Raw genomic sequence first — 27108 nt, 5'->3', positions numbered from 1 at the left:
CTGGGGGCGCCGGCTCCGATCTGGCCCCAGGGCAGGGACTGGCTGGCTCAGGGGGCTGGGAATGGGGCCTGGGGTCTTTCCCCTTGAGGGGGCACCGGCTCCGATCTGGCCCCAGGGTGGAGACTGGCTGGCTCAGGGGGATGGGGAATGGGGCAGGGGCCTGTCCCCTCTGGGGGGCGCCGGCTCCGATCTGGCTCCAGGGCAGGGACTGGCTGGCTGGGGGGGTGGGAATGGGGCCTGTCCCCTCCCCAGCATTGGGTCGCTCTCCGGACCCCATTAGGAGATTTCCGCATCCAAGGTGTAAATCTGGATCAGGTCCAATACGATCTGGTCAATCTGAGCCTGGCTGAGATCTTCACTGAACACCTGCAGAGGAGGAAAGCGAGGGGAGCAGCGGCGCAGGGACCGCAGCCTGATTTAGCTGGGGATTGGGCCTGCTTGGGGCAGGGGATTGGACTAGTTCAGGGGATCTCAAACTGGGGGTCGGGAGCCCTCAGGGGGTCGCAAGGTTATTACTGGGGGTCGTGAGCTGTCAGCCTCCACCTCAAACCCTGCGTTGCCTCCAGCATTTATAATGGTGTTAAATATATTTAAAAGTATTGTTAATTTATTGGTGGGGGGTCGCACTCAGAGGCTGCTGTGTGACCGGGGGCACCAGTAGAAAAGTCTGAGAGACACTGCACTAGATACCTCCTGAGGTCCCCTCCAACCCTGAGATCCTATGAACCGCTGGGGAGCTCTGCAGTGGGGCAGGGGCCTGTCCCCTCTAGGGGGAGCCGGCTTCCACTCAGGCCCAGGGCAGGGACTGGCTGGCTCAGGGGGGCGGGGAATGGGGCAGGGGCCTGTCCCCTCTAGGGGGCGCCGGCTCCCACCCAGCCCCAGGGCGGGGACTGGCTGGCTCAGGGGGGCGGGGAATGGGGCAGGGGCCTGTCCCCTCTAGGGGGCGCCGGCTTCCACTCAGGCCCAGGGCAGGGACTGGCTGGCTCAGGGGGGCGGGGAATGGGGCAGGGGCCTGTCCCCTCTGGGGGGCGCAGGCTCCCACCCGGCCCCAGGGCAGGGACTGGCTGGCTGGGGCAAAGCTGTTTTAGAGCATCAGAGAAGGGGGGACTGGGAGGCAGGACGCCTGGGTTCTGTCCCGGGCTCCGCCACTGGTTCTCTGTTACCCTGAGCCAGCCACTTTCCCCCTGTGCCTCAGTTTCCCTAGGAGAAGGGCCCCAAGGTGCGGGCTGAGTCCCTGCCTCTCTTACCTGCCACCAGGGTCTCTGGGCCTGTGCGTGGGCGGGCACCTCCACCCCGTAGCAGTGCAGGGCGAGGTACAGCACGGCCACCGCCACGTGCTGAGGGGGGTAGCGCACACACAGCCCCCCGTGGTAGCTGTCCCGGAGCAGTGCCCAGGCTGCCGCCGAGACAGGGGTTCGCTCCCAGCTGTGCCGGTTCATCCACTGCCTCAGGGAGAGCAGGTAATGGAGCAGGTACTGCAGGGAGAGATGGGGGGATGATGGGATGAGGGGGGACCCAGGAGTCCTGGCTCCTAGCCCCCAGCTCCAACCCACCAGCCCCCCCTTCCCCATAGAACCCAGGCATCCTAGCCTCCATTGCCAGTCCCTTCCTTGCAGGGCAGAGCGGCAGGTTCAGGGCAAATCCCCTGTGTCCCTCCGCTGCGCCCCCAGGCCCGTCCTGAGGACCCACCTTGTGGGGGTGCCGGAAGGAGACGCGGAAGCCGAGCACCCGCAGCATGAGCAGCTCGCACTGGACGATGCTGTCCCGCAGCTCCCAGAAATGGGAGTCGAGTTCCAGGGGGTCGCTCTGGGAGTGTAAGTACCTGGGGAGGGGGAGGTTAGCGGGGGCTGGGACGGGGGAGACAGGAATCCTGGCCCCCACCCTTCCTACTCTAGCCCTGCAGACGCGACTCCCCTCCCAGAGCTGGGGAAGAACCCAGGAGTCCTGTCTCCCAGCTCCCCCCTGCTCTAACCCACCAGACCCAGCTCCCCTCTCAGAGCCAAGGAGAGAACCCAGGAATCCTGGCTCCCAGCCACCAGACTCCCACCCCTCCCAGGGCCGGGGAGAGAACCCAGGAGTCCTGGCTCCCGGCCCCCAGCTCTACCCCCTAGGATGCGGGGTGCAGACCCCGGGCCGGAGCCAGGCTGGGGTTACCGGTGGCTGACGTTGATGATGTCCCGGGTGCGTAGGTGCTGCTCCTCCACCTTCCCCGCCAGGTACAGCGCAGCCATGGCCACCAGGTAGGGGTCATAGGGCCCTGGGGCCACCGTGGCCATGAAGAAACTGTGGTAGATGGTGCAGGCCGTGGCCACAGGGATGGAGCGCAGGCCCAGCTTCACCCCTGGGGGGGAGGGGGGTGTCACTGTGAGGGAGGGGGGAGCCACCCCCAACCGACATGCCACCCACCCCTTCCCCAACTGGCATGGCCCCCCTTCCCCCTCAGGGATATGGTGCCGGCTTCCCCTTAGGCATCCCCCAATTGACTGGCCACCTCGTCTATGCCCCACACTGGTCGGCTGCCCCTTGTCCCTCCCATTCTGCCCATTTGGCAGGGCCTCCCATCCCCCAGTAGGCACTGCCCCCCCGGCAGCACGGTCGCCCCTGTACCCCACACCGCCCCACCCTCCTCTCTCCCCCAGCACGGCAGCCCCCAAGCTTTTACCTGCCTCCATGATGAACCGGGTGACCTTGAAATGGATCTTGGTCTCGATGGCTCCCGGCCCAATCTGGTCGCTCGCCGCCCGGTCGGGCTCCATGGCGCCCGCCGCTGCCTGTGCAGAGAGACCAGCAAGTCACTCCCCGGCGCCACCACCCGCTACCATGACCGCGTTTGGTATGACATCACCCAGCACTGCCACGACCCTGTGTGACATCAGGTGGGCTGGTGACCTCACTCGATGACATCACCCAGCACTGCCACGACCCTGTGTGACATCAGGTGGGCTGGTGACCTCACTCGATGACATCACCCAGCACTGCCGCGACCCTATGTGACATCAGGTGGGCTGGTGACCTCACTCGATGACATCACCCAGCACTGCCACGACCCTGTGTGACATCAGGTGGGCTGGTGACCTCACTCGATGACATCACCCAGCACTGTCGCAACCCTGTGTGACATCAGGTGGGCTGGTGACCTCACTCGATGACATCACCCAGCACTGTCGCAACCCTGTGTGACATCAGGTGGGCTGGTGACCTCGCTCGATGACATCACCCAGCACTGCCGCGACCCTGTGTGACATCAGGTGGGCTGGTGACCTCGCTCGATGACATCAGCCAGCAAGACATCATCACCCCAGTGCCATGACATCACCAGCTGTGCACTGTCACCATGACAACAGTCGAGAGGCATGACGTCCCGCCCTTCTGTGACATCACTCTGCAGTGAGATGACAGCATACACCTCACAACGGCGTCATGTGACACAACACAGTGACGTCACCGCATACTTTGATGACATCACGTGTGGCCCTTGACCCTTCCGTGCCCACCGCGTCACTTCCTCCCGCCGCCCTGGGGCCACGTGACCTGTGCCCCTCACCCAATCAGGAGCCCTCGCCGGCTTGAGCCGTCCCCATGAACCAGCCTGGGGCTCCGGTCACCGCTAGGCCCCGCGGCGCCGGTGCCCGGATGTAGCCGGCTCTGTACGACAGGGAGGCCCCCACTTCCGGGTTGCGGGGTCCTTCCCGTCCGGATGTAGGTGTCACCCACAAGTGCCTGATAATAACCCGCGCCGCCCGATCTCGGCGGAGCTGGTGACTGGACTCCCCGCTCTCCGCAATGCGGGGGAGCTGTGGGATTCTCCCTTCCGTCCGTCCGCGTCCACTTCGGGACAGGCACCCGCCATGTCAGCCGACCCTGGGGTCCTCCGTAAGGGCGGTGCCTTTTCCTGCCTCTGATTGGCTAGAGGCAGAGGCAGGCTGGCCAACTGGAAGAGGCGGAGTGTGGCGGCTCTCTTGCTCCCCGTGCGGTTTCGCGCCTTCCTCTGATTGGCCCTGAGGCCTGAGCGGCGGCCAATCACACGACGCCGCCTCCCGCGCTGGGCGGGAAGGGAGAACTGGCCAACCTCGAGGCGAGGCGCGAGGCGGCACTGGCCAATCGCATGAGGAGCAGCCAGGACGAGAGGCGGAGCAGAGGAGCGGGGTTGGGGCTGTAAGACAGGGGGAGGGGTTAGAAAGGTGCAGGGGTTGGGGCCCAGAGAGGAGGGGGAGGGGCCCAGAGAGCAGGGGGAGGAGTTGCAGGGGCTGGGGGAGGGGCCCAGAGAGCAGGGGGAGGAGTTGCAGGGGCAGGGGGAGGGGCCCAGAGAGCAGGGGGAGGAGTTGCAGGGGCTGGGGGAGGGGCCCAGAGAGCAGGGGGAGGAGTTGCAGGGGCTGGGGGAGGGGCCCAGAGAGCAGGGGGAGGAGTTGCAGGGGATGGGGGAGGGGCCCAGAGAGCAGGGGGAGGAGTTGCAGGGGTTGGGGGAGGGGCCCAGAGAGCAGGGGGAGGAGTTGCAGGGGCTGGGGGAGGGGCCCAGAGAGCAGGGGGAGGAGTTGCAGGGGTTGGGGGAGGGGCCCAGAGAGCAGGGGGAGGAGTTGCAGGGGTTGAGAGGGGCCTAGAGAGCAGGGGCAGGAGTGAGGGGCACCGGCAGGGCTGCGGGGGGGCAGGGCTCGGCTAGCAGGGGCTGCGGGTCGGGAGTGAGGGGCACCGGCAGGGCTGGGGGGGCTGTTAATATCCCCCCCCCCCGAATCAACAGTCCCGCAGCCCCGAACCAGGCTGGGCTCTGGAAGATGACTCAGTTCATCCTCACCCGCTTGCTGTTGCCATGGTTTCCATTCACAGGCGGCGGGGGTGGGGGGGAGTGAGCAGCACAGAGAACAAGTGGATCCCTCAGCTGGGTTCCTGCACCGGGACCGACCCCAAATCCGCCGGATCCAAGAGGCTGCCCCAGAACCAGGCCCAGGTCTGAGAGCAACAGGTCTCCTTGAGAAATGAGGGGTTACGGACAGGAAAGATGCTAAGTGGTGCTTACAGTCACCTCTAGCACTCCGCTGTGCCTCGGTTTCCCCCATTCTACTCCCCAGTTTCAGCTGGGTGCTTAGCCACAGCCACACAGCAGTGTGCCTCAGTTTCCCCATTTCAGCTGCTGGCAGCAAAAGCCAGGTTAATCTCTGTGTGACGGGGCCTGATCTCAGCCGGGGCCTGGGGGGCGCCCGGGGCGACGGGGCCTGATCTCAGCCGGGGCCTGGGGGGCTCCCGGGGCGACGGGGCCTGATCTCAGCCGGGGTCTGGGGGGCGCCCGGGGCGTCGGGGCCTGATCTCAGCCGGGGTCTGGGGGGCGCCCGGGGCGTCGGGGCCTGATCTCAGCCGGGGCCTGGGGGGCGCCCGGGGCGACGGGGCCTGATCTCAGCCGGGGCCTGGGGGGCGCCCAGGGCGACGGGGCCTGATCTCAGCCGGGGCCTGGGGGGCGCCCGTGGCCACGGGGCCTGATCTCAGCCGGGGCCTGGGGGGCGCCCGGGGCAACGGGGCCTGATCTCAGCCGGGGCCTGGGGGGCGCCCGGGGCCACGGGGCCTGATCTCAGCCGGGGCCTGGGGGGCGCCCGGGGCCACGGGGCCTGATCTCAGCCGGGGCCTGGGGGGCGCCCGGGGCGAAGGGGCCTGATCTCAGCCGGGGCCTGGGGGGCGCCCGGGGCGAAGGGGCCTGATCTCAGCCGGGGCCTGGGGGGCGCCCGGGGCCACTGGGCCTGATCTCAGCCGGGGCCTGGGGGGCCCCGGGGCGACGGGGCCTGATCTCAGCCGGGGCCGGGGGGGCGCCCGGGGCGACGGGGCCTGATCTCAGCCGGGGCCTGGGGGGCGCCCGGGGCCACTGGGCCTGATCTCAGCCGGGGCCTGGGGGGCGCCCGGGGCGACAGGGCCTGATCTCAGCCGGGGCCTGGGGGGCGCCCGGGGCGACGGGGCCTGATCTCAGCCGGGGCCTGGGGGGCGCCCGGGGCGACGGGGCCTGATCTCAGCCGGGGCCTGGGGGGCGCCCGTGGCCACGGGGCCTGATCTCAGCCGGGGCCTGGGGGGCGCCCGGGGCAACGGGGCCTGATCTCAGCCGGGGCCTGGGGGGCGCCCGGGGCCACGGGGCCTGATCTCAGACGGGGCCTGGGGGGCGCCCGGGGCGACGGGGCCTGATCTCAGCCGGGGCCTGGGGGGCGCCCGGGGCGACGGGGCCTGATCTCAGCCGGGGCCTGGGGGGCGCCCGGGGCGAAGGGGCCTGACCTCAGCCGGGGCCTGGGGGGCGCCTGGGGCGATGGGGCCTGATCTCGGTTGGGGCCTGGGGGGCCACGGGGCGACGGGGCCTGATCTCAGCCGGGGCCTGGGGGGCGCCCGGGGTGACGGGCCCTGATCTCAGCCGGGGTCTGGGGGGTGCCCGGGGTGACGGGCCCTGATCTCGGTTGGGGCCTGGGGGGCCACGGGGCCCTGATCTCGGTCGGGCCTTGATCTCGGGCCTTCCGGGCAGGGCTCTCTGAGGCGGGCAGAGGCTGCAGGAAAACGGGAGCGGGTTCCTCCTGCACGAGGCCTGGTCTGCGAGGTATCGATCGCTGTCTATTTATAATGGCCTCTCGGGGCCGCGTCATTTCCAGCTCTCTACGGCCCAGCGTCCATCAGCCGAGCAGGGCACACTATGGCAGCAGGCGTGAGCGTGGTGCTGGCGCCGCCCAGACCCCGGCCGAGATCGGGGGCCCCGGTGCCGCCCACAGCCTGGCCGAGGTCAGGGCCCCCGGTGCCAGCGCAGCGCAGACCCCGGCCGAGATCGGGGGCCCCGGTGCCAGCGCAGCGCAGACCCCGGCCGAGATCGGGGGCCCCGGTGCCGGCGCCACCCAGACCCCGGCCGTGATCGGGGCCCCCGGCGCCGCCCAGACCCCGGCCGAGATCGAGGGCCCCGGTGCCGGCGCCGCCCAGACCCCGGCCGAGATCCGGGACCCCGGTGCTGCCCACACCCCGGCCGAGATCCGGGCCCCCGGTGCTGGTGCCACCCACAGTCCGGCCGAGATCGTGACCCCCGGTGCTGGTGCCGCCCAGATCCCGGCCGAGATTGGGGCCCTATGTGAGCGTTCTCAGGCCCCAATGACCCTCCTCTCCCTCCCCTCTGGTCTTGCGGAGGTGCCACTTCTCAGCCCAGTGCCCTCTGGCCTGTCACTGCACGGCCCCCGTCTCTGGGGCTGCCTCAGCCCCCAGGCATCTCCTCCTGCCGCGCCCTGCGGCTCCGGGGCTGCATGGGAAGCTGATGGCACATGGACCCGCTCTGCTCTCGCTCTAAATTTAGAGCCGCAGGAGAAACAGGAAGCAGCCCAGGCTGTGCCTGCAGGAAGGGCAGGCTGGCGCGAGGCCCATCGAGCCCGGTAGCCCATCTCCAAGCTCGGCCCCGCTCTGGCCCAGGCAGGTGGTTAAGGACTGGCGCAAGGGGAGAGGCCCCGGGTCCCATTCCCTGCCCCCCTGCCCCGGGCAGTGCTGCACTGAGACCGGATGGGAGCTGGCGCCCCCCAGAGGGGACCAGTGCCCCCCAGCACTGCAGGAGTCATGGCCCCGGGAGGCGAGAAAGTCTGTGGCTCAGCGGCCAAACGTATTCGTCCTGCTCCCTCCCTAGCGGGACCCTGTGGGGCTGGTGGCCCTCCCAGCCAGCCAGCATGTTGTGGGCAGGGAGGGGGCTGTGCCCACCCTTCCCTCCCGCCCCCACTGCTGGCGTGTCTCCCCTCCCCCAGCCCTGAAGATTATCTCAGCAGCGAGCCTGGAGCTGGGAGGGGGGTGGCAGGGCTGGAGAGAAAGCTATGGCTTTAATAGGGTGGGGTAGGGGGCTGGGAGCCAGGACTCCTGGGTTCTCTCCCTGGCTCTGGGAGGGGGGTGGCATCTGGTGGGTTAGAGCAGGGGGGCTGGGAGCCAGGACTCCTGGGTTCTCTCCCTGGCTCTGGGAGGGGGGTGGCATCTGGTGGGTTAGAGCAGGGGGGCTGGGAGCCAGGACTCCTAGGTTCTCTCCCTGGCTCCGGGAGGGGGGTGGCATCTGGTGGGTTAGAGCAGGGGGGCTGGGAGCCAGGACTCCTGGGTTCTCTCCCTGGCTCTGGGAGGGGGGTGGGGGCTGGTGAGGTAGAGCGGGGCGGGGGGCTGGGAGCCAGGACTCCTGGGTTCTCTCCCAGCTCCAGGAGGGCTGTGTGTCAGGTGGGGCAGAGCAGGGGGCCCTGTGTGTGAGGGTGCTGGGGGGCGGATGTGAGCGCGTGTCCTGGGGGTGCACTGCAGGCTGCGTGGGTTTGCCATGAGTCGCTGAGTTCCAGCGTGTCTCTGGGGACTCGTCATGGGCCCAGATGACACCATCCGCCCGCTCCGGGTGACTAACTAGCACTGAGCCGGGGCCTGGGCAGAGCAGGGGGTGCGGGGCTGGCGGCCAGGACTCCTGGGTCCCCTCAGCTGCAGAGAGGGGTCTGATTTGGTTGCCAGAACAGGGAGTGAGCATCAGGCCGTCCCGTGCCTCTGACTCACCCCTCCTGGGGGAGGGGGACATGGCTGCAGGCCTGTGACTCAGTTTCCGCATTTGTTACCTGCCCTGTGGCTGGGATTAATTAACACCTGGCGATGAGGGGTCAGCCTCCCAGCGAGCGATCCTCCCCCCAGCCCCCTCCCACTCGGCTGGAGGAGTTCTGCTTGTTGCCAAGGCGACAGGAGCTGTGTTGTGGGAGGGTGAGATTGTTCGACTATTCTGGGCTCCTGTCTCCCCGCGCCCCGGTGCTCTGAGTCAGCCTGCGGGGCGCCGAGCCCGGGCCTGACAGAGCACCCAACAGGGAAACTGAGTCACACACAGAGGCCATGGGATTTGGCCTGCCTCCAAAGGCATGGAGAGGTAAAGGACCCAGGAGTCCTGCCGCTTCCTCTGTTCCACAGGCAGGAGGAGAACCCCACCCTCCTCTCCCCCACCAGACACGCCCCCACCCCCGAGCCAGGGAGAGAACCCAGGAGTCCTGGCTCCCAGCCCCCCCGCTCTGACCCACCAGCCCCCACTCCCCTCCCAGAGCCGGGGAGAGAACCCAGGAGTCCTGGCTCCCAGCCCCGCCTGCTCTGACCCACCAGCCCCCACTCCCCTCCCAGAGCCAGGGAGAGAACCCAGGAGTCCTGGCTCCCAGCCCCGCCTGCTCTGACCCACCAGCCCCCACTCCCCTCCCAGAGTCAGGGAGAGAACCCAGGAGTCCTGGCTCCCAGCCCCGCCTGCTCTCTGACCCACCAGCCCCCACTCCCCTCCCAGAGTCAGGGAGAGAACCCAGGAGTCCTGGCTCCCAGCCCCGCCTGCTCTCTGACCCACCAGCCCCCACTCCCCTCCCAGAGTTAGGGAGAGAACCCAGGAGTCCTGGCTCCCAGCCCCCCGGCTCTGACCCACCAGCCCCCACTCCCCTCCCAGAGCTGGGGAGAGAACCCAGGAGTCCTGGCTCCCAGCCCCCCGGCTCTGACCCACCAGCCCCCACTCCCCTCCCAGAGCCGGGGAGAGAACCCAGGAGTCCTGGCTCCCAGCCCCTCAGGTTGTCACGCCCCGCCCACTCAGGCTCTTCCCCACCAATCCGGGCCGGGCTGGGCGTGGCCCCGGGCTGTACACAGCCCGCACGTGGAGCCGGGCGGGCCCTGCGCACCGCCCGCCGCAGCCCCAGCGCCGGGAGCCTGGCGGGGCCTCGGGCGGGGCCCAGGGGCTCCGCGGACTGTGGGCGGCGGGCAGCGGCCAGGGGGAGCGGAGCGGAGCGGAGCAGGATCCAGACGGACAGGGGCTGGGGTCATTGTGGTGAGTGAGCCCGGACGCCTGGGTTCTCTCCGGCTCCGGCTCTGGGAGGGCAGTGGGGGCTGGTGGTTAGAGCAGGGGGGGCTGGGAGCCAGGACTCCTGGGTTCTCTCCCTGGCTCTGGGAGGGGGCTGGTGGTTAGAACAGGAGGGGCTGGGAGCCAGGACTCCTGGGTTCTCTCCCCGGCTCTGGGAGGGGGCTGGTGGGTTAGAGCAGGCGGGGCTGGGAGCCAGGACTCCTGGGTTCTCTCCCCGGCTCTGGGAGGGGAGTGGGGGGTGCTGGTTAGAACAGGAGGGGCTGGGAGCCAGGACTCCTGGGTTCTCTCCCCGGCTCTGGGAGGGCAGTGGGGGCTGGTGGTTAGACCAGGAGGGGCTGGGAGCCAGGACTCCTGGGTTCTCTCCCCGGCTCTGGGAGGGGGCTGGTGGTTAGAACAGGAGGGGCTGGGAGCCAGGACTCCTGGGTTCTCTCCCCGGCTCTGGGAGGGCAGTGGGGGGTGCTGGTTAGACCAGGAGGGGCTGGGAGCCAGGACTCCTGGGTTCTCTCCCGGCTCTGGGAGGGCAGTGGGGGGTGCTGGTTAGAACAGGAGGGGCTGGGAGTCAGGACTCCTGGGTTCTCTCCCTGGCTCTGGGAGGGGGCTGGTGGTTAGAACAGGAGGGGCTGGGAGCCAGGACTCCTGGGTTCTCTCCCCGGCTCTGGGAGGGCAGTGGGGGCTGGTGGTTAGAACAGGAGGGGCTGGGAGCCAGGACTCCTGGGTTCTCTCCCCGGCTCTGGGAGGGCAGTGGGGGCTGGTGGTTAGACCAGGAGGGGCTGGGAGCCAGGACTCCTGGGTTCTCTCACTGGCTCTGGGAGGGGGCTGGTGGTTAGAACAGGAGGGGCTGGGAGCCAGGACTCCTGGGTTCTCTCCCCGGCTCTGGGAGGGGGTTGGTGGTTAGAACAGGAGGGGCTGGGAGCCCGGACTCCTGGGTTCTCTCCCCGGCTCTGGGAGGGGGCTGGTGGTTAGAACAGGAGGGGCTGGGAGCCAGGACTCCTGGGTTCTCTCCCCGGCTCTGGGAGGGCAGTGGGGGGTGCTGGTTAGACCAGGAGGGGCTGGGAGCCAGGACTCCTGGGTTCTCTCCCCGGCTCTGGGAGGGGGCTGGTGGTTAGAACAGGAGGGGCTGGGAGCCAGGACTCCTGGGTTCTCTCCCCGGCTCTGGGAGGGGGCTGGTGGTTAGAACAGGAGGGGCTGGGAGCCAGGACTCCTGGGTTCTCTCCCTGGCTCTGGGAGGGGGCTGGTGGTTAGAACAGGAGGGGCTGGGAGCCAGGACTCCTGGGTTCTCTCCCCGGCTCTGGGAGGGGGTTGGTGGTTAGAACAGGAGGGGCTGGGAGCCAGGACTCCTGATGACAGATTCAGGACTAGAGCAGAGGTGAGCAAATTGCTTTCCTGCTCTGTGCCTCAGTTTTCCCACCTGCAGTGAGCATTGCTTGCCCCCACCTCACAGGGCACTGCTGAGCAGGAGCCAGCGCAGGTGAGGCCACAGGTGCTGGCAGAGCACAGAGGTAGAACCGTCCTGCCCACTCAGCCCCTCTTCCTGGGCCTGTGCGCTACCCCGTTTGCGCACTAGAACCGTCGTCCCCTGGGACCCCGCACGGCGACTTGCTCCTGTCCAGCGCATTTCAGCAGCCGCTCCTGGAGCGCTGGATCAAGGGGCTCGGCGGCATCCTGCCCGGTGGGGGAACCGAGGCACAGAGCGGTGTTGTGAATTGCACACGTTCACCCCGGAGGGCAGTGGCAAAGCAGGGAATACGAGCCAGGAGTCCTGAGTCCCGGGCTCTGCCCACCAGGGCACGCTGCCATGGACAGACAAAGAAGTGATAGGGGAAACTGAGGCACAGATGGGAGGCGACTTATCCAAGGTCACACAGCAGCATGGGGGCAGAGCTGGGGATAGAACCCAGGTGTCCTGACCCCCAGCCCTCCCCCCACATTCTAAACCCCCAGGCCCCACTACCCTCGCAGAGCTGGGAGAGAACCCAGGCATCCTGACCCCCCAGCCCAGGCAGGGTCCCAGGGGGATGCTCTGGCGGAGGACGTCTGTGGTTCCTGTTAGTATCAATTATTCATACCGGTGCCAAATTAACGCTGACATCAGCGCTTGGCAGCTGGCCAGACCCTCGGCTGGGCCCTTCACCGGGCCTGGCCCATGGACGCCAGCTGAGCCGCTCCCCTCCCCCCACGCCCTCCACATCCTCTGCGCAGGGAGCCAGCTACAGCCTGGAGCCGGGGCAGGGGGCTGTGGGTCGGGAGTGAGGGGCACCGGCAGGGCTGGGGGGGCAGGGGCTGCGGGTCAGGAGTGAGGGGCACCGGCAGGGCTGGGGGGGCAGGGCTGGGCTGGCAGGGGCTGCGGGTCGGGAGTGAGGGGCACCGGCAGGGCTGGGGGGGCAGGGCTGGGCTGGCAGGGGCTGCGGGTCGGGAGTGAGGGGCGCCAGCAGTCACACTTCCCGCCCCACGGCCTGCGCTCCCAGGGGATGTGTCACGGCTCTGGGGCAGGATGCAGGGGGCCGGCATGGTGCTAGGATCTCCTGCTCTCCCTCCCCCCACTGCGGCTCGCTGACTCCCATCCGCTCTCCCTGGCAGGTCTGCGTGGAGCCCCGAGTGGCAGCTGGGCCTCGTCTCCCTCACCACCCAGATGCCCCCTGTGCCCCGGCTCTATCCCGGGCTGAGGCCTTTCTCCGGCCACCCCAGGCTCTGCAGCCCAGCCAGGCAGCGGCGACTGGAGAGGAAGCTGCTCCTGGGATCGGGGGACGCCTCCCTGCGAAGCCGCCAGGGGCTGGAGCCGTGACCCCGAGCTGCCCTCGCTCCAGGGGTTGAGATCTGCCCTGGCCTCACCCCCACGCGCACAGACGGGGACAGCGACGGGGGCGTCCGCTGGCCCCTCCAGAGGCGGATGGGCAGCCGGTGACCTGAGTCCAGGCGGCCGCCTCGCCAGCCCGGGTCCACGCTGAGCCGTGGCGCCGTGGGACAGGACCGGCTTGTCCCCATGGAAGCCCTGGGGAAATCCACCCTGTGGCTCTGCGGGGAGCTGGCGTCCCCGGCTGCCCGGCTGCACATCCTGGATTGCCGCAGCCGGGAGCGCTACGACTCCTGCCACGTGGCCCGGGCGCTGAGCGTGGCCTTGCCGGGGCTGCTGCTGAGGCGGCTGCGCAAGGGGAAGCTGTCGGTGCGGGCGCTGCTCCCGCCCGCGCCGGGCGCCGTCCTGCTGTACGACGAGGCCACGGCCACGCTGCCGCGCTGCGGCCAGGAGTCGGTGCTGGCCACGCTCCTGCGCAAGCTGCGGGAGGAAGGCTGCACGGCGTATTACCTGCAAGGTCGGTGCCGCGGCCGGGCCCCCGCCCCTCGCTGCCCCCCGCCCCCGCTCACTGCAGAGCAGAGACACAGGCCCAGCGGCCTAGGGGAGGGTCTGGCTGTGCCTCAGTTTCCCCGGTGCGATCCCAGGCGGGAGAGGGGGGTCTGAGCGGAGCTGGGGGTGACGGCCCTGCCCCAGGGCCCACTAGAATATCACTGATACTAACACACCTGCTCCGCCCGCAGGGGGCTTCTCCAAGTTCCAGTCCGAGTGGCCAGATCACTGCGAGACCAGCCCGGAGGTGCCCGGCGCCAGCAGCTCCCCCGCTCCTACAGGGACCCCGGTGGTGGGGCTGGGGGGGCTGAGCCTGGGCTCGGACGGGGACTCGGGACCCCTGAGCGGCGGGGGGGGGGACTCGGAGGCAGCCAGCCCCCCGTCCTACCCGGTGCAGATCCTGCCTCACCTCTACCTGGGCAGCGCCCGAGACTCGGCCAACATGGAGACGCTGGCCCGGCTCGGCATCCGCTACATCCTCAACGTCACCCCCAACCTGCCCAACCTCTTTGAGGAGCAGGGCGGCTTCCGCTACAAGCAGATCCCCATCTCGGACCACTGGAGCCAGAACCTGGCCCGCTTCTTCCCGGAGGCCATCGCCTTCATCGGTGAGTGCCGGTGCCCCACGGCGCCCCCACCTGTGCCCCCAGTCCCAGTGCAGCCTCTCTGCCCCCCGTGCCCGGGAGCCCTGCCGGCCCCACGGCGCCCCCCACGGTGCCCCCACCTGTGCCCCCAGTCCCAGTGCAGCCTCTCTGCCCCCCGTGCCCGGGAGCCCTGCCGGCCCCACGGCGCCCCCCACGGTGCCCCCACCTGTGCCCCCAGTCCCAGTGCAGCCTCTCTGCCCCCCGTGCCCGGGAGCCCTGCCGGCCCCACGGCGCCCCCCACGGTGCCCCCACCTGTGCCTCCAGTCCCAGTGCAGCCTCTCTGCCCCCCGTGCCCGGGAGCCCTGCTGGCCCCACGACGCCCCCACAGCGCCCCCCATCTGTACCCTCACCCCCAGTAAACCCTCTCTACCCCCTCCCAATCCTTCCCCATGTCCCCCTCAGCTCATTGACTTTGGTTCCTTGCAATCCCATCAGCCCCCTCTGCCTCGCATTGGCTGTTGTCCATCCATCCTCTCCTTGTTCCCCCTGCCCCCATACCTCAGAGACCGTGGTCCATCCCGTCCACTGCCCCCATGGCTCATTGACCGTGGTCTGGTCTGCCCCGTATGTCCCTGTATGTCCTTCCCATCTTCAGTCCCCCGACTCCCTATGGACCAGTGACCGTGGTCCATTCCATCCCCCTTCCTCCTCCCCACTGCCTGAGTTCCCATCCCACCCCATGAGCCCCCTCTCCATCTCACTGACCATGGTCCAGCCCTTCCCCCCGTCCTCCCCCAGGGACTGGAGAACCCAGCGGAGCTCGTCTATGCAGTTCTCTGACTTCAAGGGGCTGCTAACGACGGCCATACCCTAGAGAGGGTGCCGACAATGCCGACGCTCCCGTAACCCCCCTCCCCATCCCCATCCCCGTCTCTCCCCCTCCCCAGACGAGGCCGTGTCCCAGAACTGCGGCATCCTTGTTCACTGCCTGGCGGGTGTGAGCCGCTCGGTGACGGTGACGGTGGCCTACCTCATGCAGCGCCTCAACCTGTCGCTCAACGACGCCTACGACCTGGTCAAGCGCAAGAAGGCCGACATCTCGCCCAACTTCAACTTCATGGGGCAGCTGCTGGACTTTGAAAGGGAACTGGGGCTGGCCGAGGGATCGCCAGCGACCCCCGGAGCCCCCGACGGCCACGGCCAGACACCCACCTCCTCCCCAGGCTGCTTCTTCACACCGCCACCCTCCGAATGTGAGCAAGAGGGTGGCAGCTTCCAGCGTTACCCCACGTAGCCCCTGCCACCCCCCATGAGCCCCATGGCTAATCTAGGCGTCGGTGGGGTTACCAGGGGATATGTGGCTAACCTAGGCCTTGGCAGGACGCTAGAACCTGCGGGGATGAATCTAGACCTGCCTTTTCTGGGATCTGTGCTCTGGAGCCAGGTCTGGAACCTGCAGCTCTGGAATAGGGACCCAGAAGCTGCAATTAACTTCCTTGTTTGCACTTTTGGTTCCGGAACTACAAGGAAAATAAAACCCAGTGAAGTCATGCTGGAGCCTAGAACTCTTCGCTCTACAGATGGGAGCTTGAATGCCATGCCACGTCTGGAACCTGGACCTCTAGAATTCAGCGGTGCCCCAGAGCCATTGCAGAACCATCAGAACGTGAACCTGGAACCTGCATCAACTATCTTGTTTGGACATTTGGTTCTAGAGGTTCAATTAGGAGAATATTAAGCCAGTAAACGATCATGCTGGAGCATAGAACGTGCAGCTATAGAGGCAGATTAAGAAATCTTGACTGCTAATGCCATGTCTGCAATCTGGGCCTCTAGAATGGGGGAGATCAGCTGCACCTAGAATCTGATTGCACCAGAACTACCATTTCAAAACCACATGCGAGATCTGGAACCTGAAGCTCTGGAACCAGGATGTGGAACCAACAATTGTCTGCCTTGTTTGAGCCAGTAGTTGTAGAGCCATAATAAGAGTTAGAAACCACCAAGGTGGAGTCTAGAACCCGCAGTTCTAGAAGTGGATTAAGGAATCTACAGAACCAGGTCTGCAATATGCATCTCTAAAACAAAGACAGAGGACCTATATTAACTGCCTTCTTTTGCTCTAAAGCAACAGTGAGAGTTATAAGACACTGAGCTACCATTCCACAATCTAGATCCTGCAGCTCTAGATGTGGGTGAAGGAATCCCCATTAGCCAGTGCCAGGTCTGGAACAGCAGTTCTGGAACCAGGATCCAGAGCCAACATTTACCTGCCTTGTTGAGACCTTTTGGTTCTAAAGCTACCAATCTACTATGATGGAACCTACAAGCTACAGCCCTAGAACCATGTTCAGGATTCTCCAGTGCCAGGTCTGGGACCTGTAGCCAGGATTGGTGATCCACCCTATCTAGAACCTTATTGCTTGAGCATTATCCTTTAAAAGCCATGTGGGCCAGGTTTGGAACCTCCCTGGCTATACAACAAAGCTAGAGAATGCCCATCTTGTTTGGACCATTGGTTCTAGAGCCACCATGAGAGTAATAATCATGCCAGAGTCTAGAACCGGCAGATCTCGAAGTGGGTCGAGTGATCTCCAGTGCCAGGTCTGGAACCTGGGCCCTAGAACAAGGATCCAGAGCCCAGTCGCCTGCCTTGCTGGTCTCTTTTGGTTCTAGAGCCAGTTAGGCTACGCTGCTGGAGTCTAGAACTTGCAGCTCCAGAAGTTGAATCAGGACACTTCCCCATCAGACCTCACCGCAATGCCTACACTGGAATGTCACCCCGAGACTGAACGCTGACCTGGACCACGTCCAGCCATGTGCTCGTGGGTTTTGAACAACTGGATTGGAACTGGGGCTAGTTGGCAACTCTAGAACCAGTTCTCAGTAGGGTTCCCGGCCTGAAAACCAGATTGTGTTGCGGTGGGTTTGCAGCAGAGACCTGGGAGCCAGGAAAGAACGGTGTCCGTCTGTCCATCCCTGCTGGAGGAGCTGTCCCATGGGTGTCCCCACGTACGTGTCCCTGCTGGAGGAGAGGAACCCTGGCGTGTCTCTGCCGGAGGGGATGTGCCATGCGTGTGTGTGTGTTCAGGTGCCAGACAGTCACACTGATCCTCACTAGCCGATGCTTGGGCCCGTGGCTGGGGGGGGGGGTTGTTTTTTCACTGTTCTAACACTTCCCCCCACCTAGTGCAGCAGACGTGCTGTTGTCGGGGTGTCCAGGGGCTGTGAAGGGGGGGCGGGGCTGGGAACCAGCAGGGACAATAAAGCTGGACTTAAACCCCCTCTTCCTGCAGTGTTTTCCAGCAGGGGATTCTTCTCCCCAGCACAGGACTCCTGGGTTCTCTCCCGGCTCTGGGAGGGGAGTGGGGGCTGGTGGTTACAGCAGGGGGGGGCTGGGAGCCAGGACTCCTGGGTTCTCTCCTGGCTCCGGGAGCAGAGTGGGGCTGGTGGGTCAGAACCTCACTTTTCCCCTAGCAGAGGCCATGGCCAGTTTCTCGCTGGGCCTTGGCTGTGGGTGGGGATCAAGCTGGGGATCAGTCCCTGGAGCCTGCCCCGGGGGAGGGAACCTGTATCAGGCCTTTTCCCCCTTCCCTGAGCAGCCCCCCATCCCCATCCATCCTGCAGCTTCCCTTCCCAGCACCGCCCTTCCCCTGCGCAGCCAGCTGCGTCCGGAGCTGGGGGAGCAGAACTGTGAGATTTGCCCTGGAGTCAGGGCTGGGCGCTGGGGGGCACCGGGCGGAGGGCTCGGCAGGGGGCGCTGGGCCAGGTGTTTGGCAGGGGGTGCTCGTCGGCAGGGTGGGGAGCACTCTCTCCTGGCAGGCAGGGCTGGGTGCTGGGGGGCACCGGCTGGGGGGCTGGGTGGGGGGGCAGGGGGAGCTCTCCCCTGGAGTCAGGGCTGGGCGCTGGGGGGCACCGGGCGGAGGGCTCGGCGGGGGGCGCTGGGCCAGGTGTTTGGCAGGGGGTGCTCGTTGGTGGGGTGGGGGGCAATCTCTCCTGGCAGGCAGGGCTGGGTGCTGGGGGGCACCGGCTGGGGGGCTCGGCGGGGGGGCAGGGGGAGCTCTCCCCTGGTGGGCAGGGCTGGGCGCTGGGGGGCACCGGGCGGAGGGCTCGGCGGGGGGCGCTGGGCCAGGTGTTTGGCAGGGGGTGCTCGTCGGCAGGGTGGGGGGCACTCTCTCCTGGCAGGCAGGGCTGGGTGCTGGGGGGCACCGGCTGGGGGGCTCGGCGGGGGGGCAGGGGGAGCTCTCCCCTGGAGTCAGGGCAGGGCGCTGGGGGGCACCGGGCGGAGGACTCGGCGGGGGGCGCTGGGCCAGGTGTTTGGCAGGGGGTGCTCGTCGGCAGGGTGGGGGGCACTCTCTCCTGGCAGGCAGGTCTGGGTGCTGGGGGGCACCGGCGGGGGGGCTCGGCGGGGGGGCAGGGGGAGCTCTCCCCTGGCGGGCAGGGCTGGGCGCTGGGGGGCACCGGGCGGAGGACTCGGCGGGGGGGCGCTGGGCCAGGTGTTTGGCAGGGGGTGCTCGTTGGCGGGTGGGGGGCACTCTCTCCTGGCAGGCAGGGCTGGGTGCTGGGGGGCACCGGCTGGGGGGCTCGGCGGGGGGGCAGGGGGAGCTCTCCTCTGGAGTCAGGGCTGGGTGCTGGGGGGCACCGGGCGGAGGACTCGGCGGGGGGCGCGGGGCCAGGTGTTTGGCAGGGGGTGCTCGTTGGCGGGGTGGGGGGCACTCTCTCCTGGCAGGCAGGGCTGGGTGCTGGGGGGCACCGGCTGGGGGCTCAGCGGGGGGGCAGGGGGAGCTCTCCTCTGGCGGGCAGGGCTGGGAGCTGGGGGGCACCGGCTGGGGGCTCGGCGGGGGGGCAGGGGGAGCTCTCCTCTGGCGGGCAGGGCTGGGTGCTGGGGGGCACCGGCTGGGGGCTCGGCGGGGGGGCAGGGGGAGCTCTCCTCTGGCGGGCAGGGCTGGGCACTGGGGGCCTCGGCGGGGGGCGCTCTCCCCTGGCCAAATCTCCCCTGACTTCCCATCCAGCCTGGAAGAGCCACAGGCCCCCCCCAGTGCCCCCCTCCTGCAGCGCCTCCGGCTTCCTGCCTTTGTGAGCAGAGGAAACGCTGCTTCCTCTGAGCCCATGGACCGGCCCCCCCGGCCAGAGGGGGGAGGGGCTAACGGCAAGAGCTGCCTGGCACAGCCCCCCCCCCATGCTGCGGACTCTGCGCCCTGCTAATAACACCACCCCTAACCTTCACCCGGCCCCGCCCCCTTACCCCGCGCCGATAACCTTAACCCGGCCCCGCCCCCTTAACCTGCGCCGATAACCTTAACCCGGCCCCGCCCCCTTACCCCGCGCCGATAACCTTAACCCGGCCCTGATAACCTTAACCCGGCCCGCCTCTTCATCCCGCCCTGCTACCCTTCACCTGGCCCCGCCCCCTTACCCCACACCGGTAACCTTAACCCGGCCCCGCCCCCTTAACCTGCACCGATAACCTGAACCTGGCCCCGCCCCCTTACCCCGCGCCGATAACCTTAACCCGGCCCTGCTAACCTTAACCCGGCCCCGCCCCCTTACCCCGCGATGATAACCTTAACCCGGCCCCGCCCCCAACCTTAACCCAGCCCCGGCCCTTCACCCCGCCCCGATAATCGTCACCCGGCCCCGCCCCTCTCTGCACAGTGGAGCGGGATAGGAAAGGGGCGTGGCTTTCGTGACGCCATCAGCCAATGACCGCTGCAGGTCAGTGTGAGTGGCAGCTGCGCTGGCCAATTGGAGCGGGGCTCAGCGCTACGCGGGCTGCAGGAAAGATGGCAGCGCTCGCGGCAGCCTCGGTGTATGAGCAACTGAAGGTACCGAGCGGGACCATCGCACCCGGAGGGGGAAGGGGGCGCCGGGCGGAACCATCAAACCTCCGGGGGGAGGGGGGCGCCGGGTGGGACCATCGCACCTGGGTGAGTCCATTGTGCCGAGGAGGGTTGTCGGGCGGGACCATCGCACCTAGTGGGGGTAGGGGGGTGCTGGGCGGGAGGATCACACGGGGGGGCCAGGCGGGCGGAACCATTGTGCCGTGGTGGGGGGGAGCCATCTGACCCCCTGTGTCCCCCCAGGAGCTGCGCTGCCCCCTGCTGGACGGAGTTTTCCTGGCCGAGCCTGGGGCGGCCCTGGGGCTCCTCTGCGCCCCCTCGGCCCAGCGCCTGGAGCTGCTGGCCTGGCTCTGCGCCCGGTACCGGACCCCCCCGAGACCCCCCTCAGCGCCTCCCCCAGCGCCCCCGGGCCCCCCCCCGAGACCCCCCTTAGCGCCTCCCCCAGCGCCCCGGGCCCCGTACCCGGGACCCCCCTAGTGCCCCCCCGGGACCCCCCCGCGCCCCCCCGGGACCCCCCCTAGTGCCCCCCCGACCCCCCCAGCGCCCCCCCGGGACCCCCCCTAGTGCCCCCCCGAGACCCCCCTTAGCGCCTCCCCCAGCGCCTCCCCCAGACCCCCCCAGCGCCCCGTACCTGGGACCCCCCCCAGTGCCCCCGGGCCCCCCCCGAGACCCCCCTCAGCGCCTCCCCCCGCGCCCCCGGGCCCCCCCCCCGAGACCCCCCTTAGCGCCTCCCCCAGCGCCCCGGGCCCCGTACCCGGGACCCCCCTAGTGCCCCCCCGGGACCCCCCCAGCGCCCCCCCGGGACCCCCCCTAGTGCCCCCCCCACCCCCCCCAGCGCCCCCCCGGGACCCCCCCTAGTGCCCCCCCGAGACCCCCCTTAGCGCCTCCCCCAGCGCCTCCCCCAGACCCCCCCAGCGCCCCGTTCCTGGGACCCCCCCCAGTGCCCCCGGGCCCCCCCCGAGACCCCCCTCAGCGCCTCCCCCAGCGCCCCGTACCCGGGACCCCCCCTAGTGCCCCCCGGGCCCCCCCCAAGACCCCCCTTAGCGCCCCCCCCCGCGCCCCCCCAGCGCCCCGTACCCGTGACCCCCCCGAGTCCCCCCCCGACCCGCCCCGCGCCCCCCCGGGACCCCCCCTAGTGCCCCCCCGACCCCCCCAGCGCCTGGAGCTGCTGGCCTGGCTCTGCGCCCGGTACCGGACCCCCCGAGACCCCCCTTAGCTCCTCCCCAGCGCCCCCCCAGACCCCCCCAGCGCCCCGTACCCGGGACCCCCCCTAGTGCCCCCTGGGCCCCCCCCGAGACCCCCCTTAGCGCCTCCCCTAGTGCCCCCCCGGGACTCCCCCTAGTGCCCCCCGACCCCCCCCAGCGCCCCGTACCCGGGACCCCCCTAGTGCCCCCCCAGGGACTCCCCCTAGCGCCCCCCCAGCGCCCCCTGGGACCCCCCTAGTGCCACCCTAGTGCCCGGTACCGGAACCCCCGAGACCCCCCTTAGCGCCTCCCCCAGACCCCCCCCCGCGCCCCGTACCCGGGACGCCCCCTAGTGCCCCCCGACGACCCCCCTTAGCGCCTCCCCCAGCGCCCCGTACCCGGGACCCCCCCTTAGTGCCCCCCGGGACCCCCCCTAGTGCCCCCCTAGTGCCTGGTACCAGACCCCCCGAGACCCCCCAGCGCCCCTCCGGGACCCCCCTATTGCCCCCCGGGCCCCCCCCGAGACCCCCCTTAGCGCCTCCCCTAGCGCCCCCCGGGACTCCCGCTAGTGCCCCCAGACCCCCCAGCTCCCGGTACCTGGGACCCCCCCAGCGCCCCCCCAGGATCCCCTTAGTGCCCCCGGGATTCTCCTAGAGCCCCCCCAGACCTCCCTCCCAGTACCTGGGACACCCCCAGTGCCCCCCTGGGACCTCCCTCGCACCCCCCAGCGCCCCCCGGGACCCCCCTTAGCTCCCCAGGGCGAAGCGGGGGGTGAATTGCCCAGAGCTGGGCTGGGCACGTCAGCCTGGCTCCTGCGGTGACGCTTTCTCCCCCTGGCCCCCAGAGCGACCCCCCCCTCCGGGAGCGATTCGCCACCCTCACGGACTCGCAGACGGAGGAGAAAACTCAAGGTGTGTCCAGCTCAACCCAGAGCTGCCCATGTATGAGGGCTGACCCCCCTCCCAGCCCCCAGAGCCCCCCGTCCCCTCCCAAAGCCGGGAAAGAACCCCGGCGTCCTGGCTCCCAGCGCCGCCCCCTGCTCTAACCCCCCGCCCCCCCTCCCCTCCCAGAGCTGGGGGGAGAACCCAGGAGTCCTGGCTCCCAGCCCCCCTGTAACCCCCCAGCCCCCCCTCCCCTCCCAGAGCTGGGGGGAGAACCCAGGAGTCCTGGCTCCCAGCCCCGCCCCCCAGCTCTAACCCACCAGCCCCCCCTCCCCTCCCAGAGCTGGGGGGAGAACCCAGGAGTCCTGGCTCCCAGCCCCCCTCTAACCCCCCCGTCCCCCCTCCCCTCCCAGAGCTGGGGAGAGAACCCAGGAGTCCTGGCTCCCAGCCCCCCTGTAACCCCCCAGCCCCCACTCCCCTCCCAGAGCTGGGGGGAGAACCCAGGAGTCCTGGCTCCCAGCCCCGCCCCCCAGCTCTAACCAACCAGCCCCCACTCCCCTCCCAGAGCTGGGGAGAGAACCCAGGAGTCCTGGCTCCCAGCCCCCCTGTAACCCCCCAGCCCCCACTCCCCTCCCAGAGCTGGGGGGAGAACCCAGGAGTCCTGGCTCCCAGCCCCCCTCGAACCCCCCCAGCCCCCACTCCCCTCCCAGAGCTGGGGGGAGAACCCAGGAGTCCTGGCTCCCAGCCCCGCCCCCCAGCTCTAACCCACCAGCCCCCCCTCCCCTCCCAGAGCTGGGGGGAGAACCGAGGAGTCCTGGCTCCCAGCCCCCTGCTCTGGATTTTACCACCAGGCCCCAGCCCAGGGGCGGGGCAGGCCCGTCCCAGCGTGAGGGTTTCACTGGCTCTGTTCTCTCCTGACAGAAATGGCCAAACTGGGCTCCGACCTGCTGCTGTGTCGATCCGACGAGCTCGATCTCATTAAGGTGTTGGAGTCTAGGATAGCCCGGACGCCTGGGTTCTCTCCCGGCTCTGGGAGGGGAGGGAGGCTGGGAGCCCGGACGCCTGGGTTCTCTCCCGGCTCTGGGAGGGGAGGGAGGCTGGGAGCCCGGACGCCTGGGTTCTCTCCCGGCTCTGGGAGGGGAGGGGGGCTGGGAGCCAGGACTCCTGGGTTCTCTCCCGGCTCTGGGAGGGGAGGGGGGCTGGGAGCCAGGACGCCTGGGTTCTCTCCCGGCTCTGGGAGGGGAGGGGGGCTGGGAGCCCGGACGCCTGGGTTCTCTCCCGGCTCTGAGAGGGGAGGGGGCCTGGGAGCCCGGACGCCTGGGTTCTCTCCCGGCTCTGGGAGGGGAGGGGGCCTGGGAGCCCGGACGCCTGGGTTCTCTCCCGGCTCTGGGAGGAGAGGGGGGCTGGGAGCCCGGACGCCTGGGTTCTCTCCCGGCTCTGGGAGGGGATGGGGGCTGGGAGCCCGGACGCCTGGGTTCTCTCCTGGCTCTGGGAGGGGAGGGGAGGGGGGTGGCGTAGCAGCGAGCTGCAGGGGGCGCTCTCACCACCATCTCTCTGCAGGGAGAGGCCAGTGCCGAGCGGCAGCTCCGGTTCATGGAGCAGCTGCTGGATGTGATCCGGTACCTGGACGCCATCACTGGGACGGACTCTGGGGACTCGACCACCTCCAGGTCCAGGGGGCCTGCGCGCTGCAAGCTCTGGGGGGTGTCTGCGGGGGGCTCTCCTCTGGCAGGCAGTGCTGGGCGCTAGGGGGTGCTGTGCTGCGGGGGGGCACTAGGGGGTGCTCCAGCCTACAAGCCCCCCCTCTCCTCCCACAGCCAGGAGAGAACCCAGGCGTTCGGGTTCCCAGCCCCCCCTTCTCTGACCCACCAGCTCCCACTCCCCTCCCAGAGCCGGGAGAGAACCCAGGAGTCCTGGCTCCCAGCCCCCCAGCCCGAGCCAGGGAGGGAACCCAGGAGTCCTGGCTCCCAGCCCCCCGCCCCGAGCCAGGGAGGGAACCCAGGAGTCCTGGCTCCCAGCCCCCCCGCCCGAGCCAGGGAGGGAACCCAGGAGTCCTGGCTCCCAGCCCCCCAGCCCGAGCCAGGGAGGGAACCCAGGAGTCCTGGCTCCCAGCCCCCCCGCCCGAGCCAGGGAGGGAACCCAGGAGTCCTGGCTCCCAGCCCCCCAGCCCGAGCCAGGGAGGGAACCCAGGAGTCCTGGCTCCCAGCCCCCCAGCCCGAGCCAGGGAGGGAACCCAGGAGTCCTGGCTCCCAGCCCCCCAGCCCGAGCCAGGGAGGGAACCCAGGAGTCCTGGCTCCCAGCCCCCCCGCCCGAGCCAGGGAGGGAACCCAGGAGTCCTGGCTGACCCTGCCTGTCCCTGCAGCAGGGAGGAGTCGCTCCGGGGGGCGGCGAGGAGGAATGAGGAGTTCCTGCGCGAGGTCTTCTCCAGCCCCAGCTTGCCGGCCTTGCTGGCCCCCAGCCTGCCCCCCTGCACCGCCGACATCAAGCCCCTGCTGCTGGAGGAGCCAGCCCCCCACACGAGGTTTGTCCCCTCCACCGACCACCCTCCCCAGCCAAGGCTGGGCCCTGCCCCCATCCTGCTCCATGGAGATTTCCTCTCTGCTAACTCTGCCAGTTCCTCTCCCAGAGCTGGGGAGAGAACCCAGGAGTCCTGGCTCCCAGCCCCCACTCCCCTCCCAGAGCCAGAGAGAGAACCCAGGAGTCCTGGCTCCCAGCCCCCACTCCCCTCCCAGAGCCAGAGAGAGAACCCAGGAGTCCTGGCTCCCAGCCCCCACTCCCCTCCCAGAGCCAGAGAGAGAACCCAGGAGTCCTGGCTCCCAGCCCCCACTCCCCTCCCAGAGCCAGAGAGAGAACCCAGGAGTCCTGGCTCCCAGCCCCCACTCCCCTCCCAGAGCCAGAGAGAGAACCCAGGAGTCCTGGCTCCCAGCCCCCACTCCCCTCCCAGAGCCAGAGAGAGAACCCAGGAGTCCTGGCTCCCAGCGCCCCCTGCTCTAACGCACCAGCCCCCGCTCCCGTCCCTGAGCTGGGCAGAGAACCCAGGCGTCCGGGCTCCCTGCTGCGTGCTGTAACCACCCCCCGTTTCTCCGAAGGAGCCGGCTGTCAGGGAGATCCAGTGGGAAGACGCTGGCTGAGCTCTCCAGGACCCTGGAGGAGGCGAACGCCACACTGGAGCGGCTGAGCGCAGAGGTGGGCTCGCTGGGGGGGGAGCCGAGACTTCTGGGGGAACCGTACATCCGGGAACAGAGTGAGATCCCTGTGCACTCTGGGTAGGGACTCAGAACCAGGACGCCTGGGTTCTCTCCCCGGCTCCGTCAGCGGAGGGGGGCTGGTGGGTTGAAGCGCAGGGGCTGGGAGCCAGGACTCCTGGGTTCTCTCCCCAGCTCCGGGAGGGGAGGGAGGCTGGGAGCCAGGACTCCTGGGTTCTCTCCCCGGCTCCGGGAGGGGAGCGGGGCTGGGAGCCAGGACTCCTGGGTTCTCTCCCCGGCTCCCGGAGGGGAGGCGGGGCTGGGAGCCAGGACTCCTGGGTTCTCTCCCCGGCTCTGGGAGGGGACGGGGGGCTGGTGGTTGGAGCAGGGGGGCTGGGAGCCAGGACTCCTGGGTTCTCTCCCTGGCTCTGGGAGGGGAGCGGGGCTGGGAGCCAGGACTCCTGGGTTCTCTCCCCAGTTCTAGGAGGGGAGTGGGGGGCTGGGAGCCAGGACTCCTGGGTTCTCTCCCCAGCTCCCGGAGGGGAGGGGGGCTGGGAGCCAGGACTCCTGGGTTCTCTCCCCGGCTCCCGGAGGGGAGGCGGGGCTGGGAGCCAGGACTCCTGGGTTCTCTGCTGGCCAAGGGAGCCCTGTGGGGCACCCGGACTGACCCCCGTTCCCCACAGGGCTCCTCCCTGCGGGGGGGCGCGGAGCCCCTGGACCCTGGCCTGGCCTTGCAGACCCTGGCGCTGGCGGCCTGCGACTCGCACCAGCTGATGGGGGCCTTCGGGCAGGTGTACGAGACGGAGCTGCGGGAACACTGCGGCCGCGGCCCCCCCACAGCTCAGCCCCTGTGGGCCCCTGGCCCAGCAGCTGCACCAGGCCCTCACCCTCTGCACCCAGGTACTGAGGGGGCTGGGGAGGCGCTAGCCACGCCCCTAGGGGCGGGGCCCTTTGACCGAGCAATATGGGGAGGGGCGGAGCTACAGGAGAAGGGGCGTGGTCTCTATGGGTCCCCCTCCAGGTGGGTGGAAGGGGAGGGTCCATGGGGCCAGGGTCTCACCCCCAGAGCCTCCCCCAGGGGCTGCAGGCGCTGGCCCAGCTGAGCGACACCTCGGAGCAGGTGGTGCAGACGGCGGAGCGGAGACACGGCGACGAAGGCACCGGCCCCCCAGCGACGCTGCGTAAGTTGCCCCAGAGCAGGCAGAGAACCCAGGCGTCCGGGCGGGGCTGGGGGGCAGCTGCTGAACTGACGTGAATTGTTTCTGTTCCAGCCGCGAAGATGGAGGAGCTGCGCCGGCGCTACCAGGCCCGCCTGGCCGCTGCCGGGGGGCTGCCGGGGTGACCCCAGGACTGGGCTGGGGGGCTGCAGGGCCCCCATCCCACAAGGGAGCTGCTGTCCCGCTGTTCCTGGGATAATAAAAGAGTCATTAATTATCAACTACTGGTAACGATCCCAGCTCGCCCCCCCGTGCGGAGCCTGCCCCCCCCCCCCAACTGAGGTTTGGGCCCCCCTGGGCGGTTCCTGCCCCCAAGGAGCTCACTCTGACAGATCATCGTTCCCCTTTCCCAGCCAGGGAAACTGAGGCAGGGCCAGGAAGGGAACCCAGGTGTCCTGCAGCTCTGCTCCTCGCCCCGCCCCCGCTTCGAGATCCCTGCATGTCTGTGTCTGACCAGCAGGGGGAGCCAGAGACCACAGCGGCTCCCCTCCCCCCCCCCCCCCCATGGGCAGGGCCCGCTCAAGTCCCAGCCCCAGTTCGGACACTAGAGGGCGCTCAGCTGTAGGGAGCCTGCGTAAGCAGCCGGACGCCTGGGTTCTGCCCCGGCTCGGGGAGGGGAGGGGAGGGGGGGTCTGGGAGCCCGGACTCCTGGGTTCTCTCCCGGCTCTGGGAGGAAGGGGGGTCTGGGAGCCAGGACTCCTGGGTTCTCTCCCGGCTCGGGGAGGGGAGTGGGGGCTGGGAGCCCGGATGCCTGGGTTCTCTCCCGGCTCGGGGAGGAAGGGGGGTCTGGGAGCCAGGACTCCTGGGTTCTCTCCCGGCTCGGGGAGGGGAGGGGGGGCTGGGAGCCCGGACTCCTGGGTTCTCTCCCGGCTCGGGGAGGAAGGGGGGTCTGGGAGCCAGGACTCCTGGGTTCTCTCCCGGCTCGGGGAGGGGAGTGGGGGCTGGGAGCCCGGATGCCTGGGTTCTATTTCTGGCACGGGGAGGGAGCAGGGCGCTGGCGGGGGCTAGAATCTCTGCCCTAGAAGGAAGCGGCTCCAGCCTGGGGCCGTGTTTACAGGGAGCCACC

General features: G+C 69.1%; 3 protein-coding genes across 8 annotated transcripts; 2 read left to right on the top strand and 1 right to left on the bottom strand.

Moving 5' to 3' along the window:
* Nucleotides 1-129: 129 nt before the first annotated feature.
* CCNQ (cyclin Q) lies at nucleotides 130-4806 on the bottom strand. 4 transcript variants are annotated; one of them, XM_045000595.1, is made up of 6 exons: nucleotides 4790-4806; nucleotides 2663-2771; nucleotides 2155-2341; nucleotides 1690-1822; nucleotides 1248-1475; nucleotides 130-366 (listed from the first exon to the last, which is right to left on the bottom strand). In XM_045000595.1, the coding sequence occupies exons 2-6, from the start codon at nucleotides 2754-2756 to the stop codon at nucleotides 277-279; spliced, it is 732 nt and encodes a 243-aa protein (XP_044856530.1). In that variant the 5' UTR covers nucleotides 2757-2771; nucleotides 4790-4806; the 3' UTR covers nucleotides 130-276. The 4 variants fall into 4 exon arrangements, with proteins under 4 accessions (XP_044856530.1, XP_044856529.1, XP_044856528.1 ...); XM_045000594.1 differs by lacking the exon at nucleotides 4790-4806 and adding an exon at nucleotides 3545-3818; XM_045000593.1 differs by lacking the exon at nucleotides 4790-4806 and adding an exon at nucleotides 3334-3473 and having other exon boundaries at nucleotides 2667-2771.
* DUSP9 (dual specificity phosphatase 9) lies at nucleotides 3686-17079 on the top strand. Of its 3 annotated transcripts, XM_045000590.1 has the most exons (5): nucleotides 3686-3699; nucleotides 4822-4942; nucleotides 12389-13119; nucleotides 13343-13759; nucleotides 14683-17079. In XM_045000590.1, the coding sequence occupies exons 3-5, from the start codon at nucleotides 12792-12794 to the stop codon at nucleotides 15027-15029; spliced, it is 1092 nt and encodes a 363-aa protein (XP_044856525.1). In that variant the 5' UTR covers nucleotides 3686-3699; nucleotides 4822-4942; nucleotides 12389-12791; the 3' UTR covers nucleotides 15030-17079. The 3 variants fall into 3 exon arrangements, with proteins under 3 accessions (XP_044856525.1, XP_044856527.1, XP_044856524.1); XM_045000592.1 differs by lacking the exons at nucleotides 3686-3699; nucleotides 4822-4942 and adding an exon at nucleotides 4063-4155; XM_045000589.1 differs by lacking the exon at nucleotides 3686-3699 and having other exon boundaries at nucleotides 4717-4942.
* Nucleotides 17080-19388: 2309 nt separating this feature from the next.
* On the top strand, nucleotides 19389-26263 carry LOC123357300 (HAUS augmin-like complex subunit 7). The gene is made up of 9 exons (XM_045000581.1): nucleotides 19389-19560; nucleotides 19819-19968; nucleotides 21544-21670; nucleotides 22562-22623; nucleotides 23201-23310; nucleotides 24003-24161; nucleotides 24730-24826; nucleotides 25904-26006; nucleotides 26097-26263. Exons 1-9 carry the CDS (start codon nucleotides 19438-19440, stop codon nucleotides 26165-26167), a joined length of 1002 nt encoding a protein of 333 aa, XP_044856516.1. The 5' UTR covers nucleotides 19389-19437; the 3' UTR covers nucleotides 26168-26263.
* Nucleotides 26264-27108: the final 845 nt, after the last annotated feature.

Source organism: Mauremys mutica, unplaced genomic scaffold (genome assembly GCF_020497125.1).
Source record: "Mauremys mutica isolate MM-2020 ecotype Southern unplaced genomic scaffold, ASM2049712v1 000503F_np12_obj, whole genome shotgun sequence".
NCBI classification, from domain to species: Eukaryota; Metazoa; Chordata; order Testudines; family Geoemydidae; genus Mauremys; species Mauremys mutica.
The sequence above is the reverse complement of the archived record's forward strand: the minus strand, read 5'-3'. Positions and strand labels throughout refer to the sequence as shown.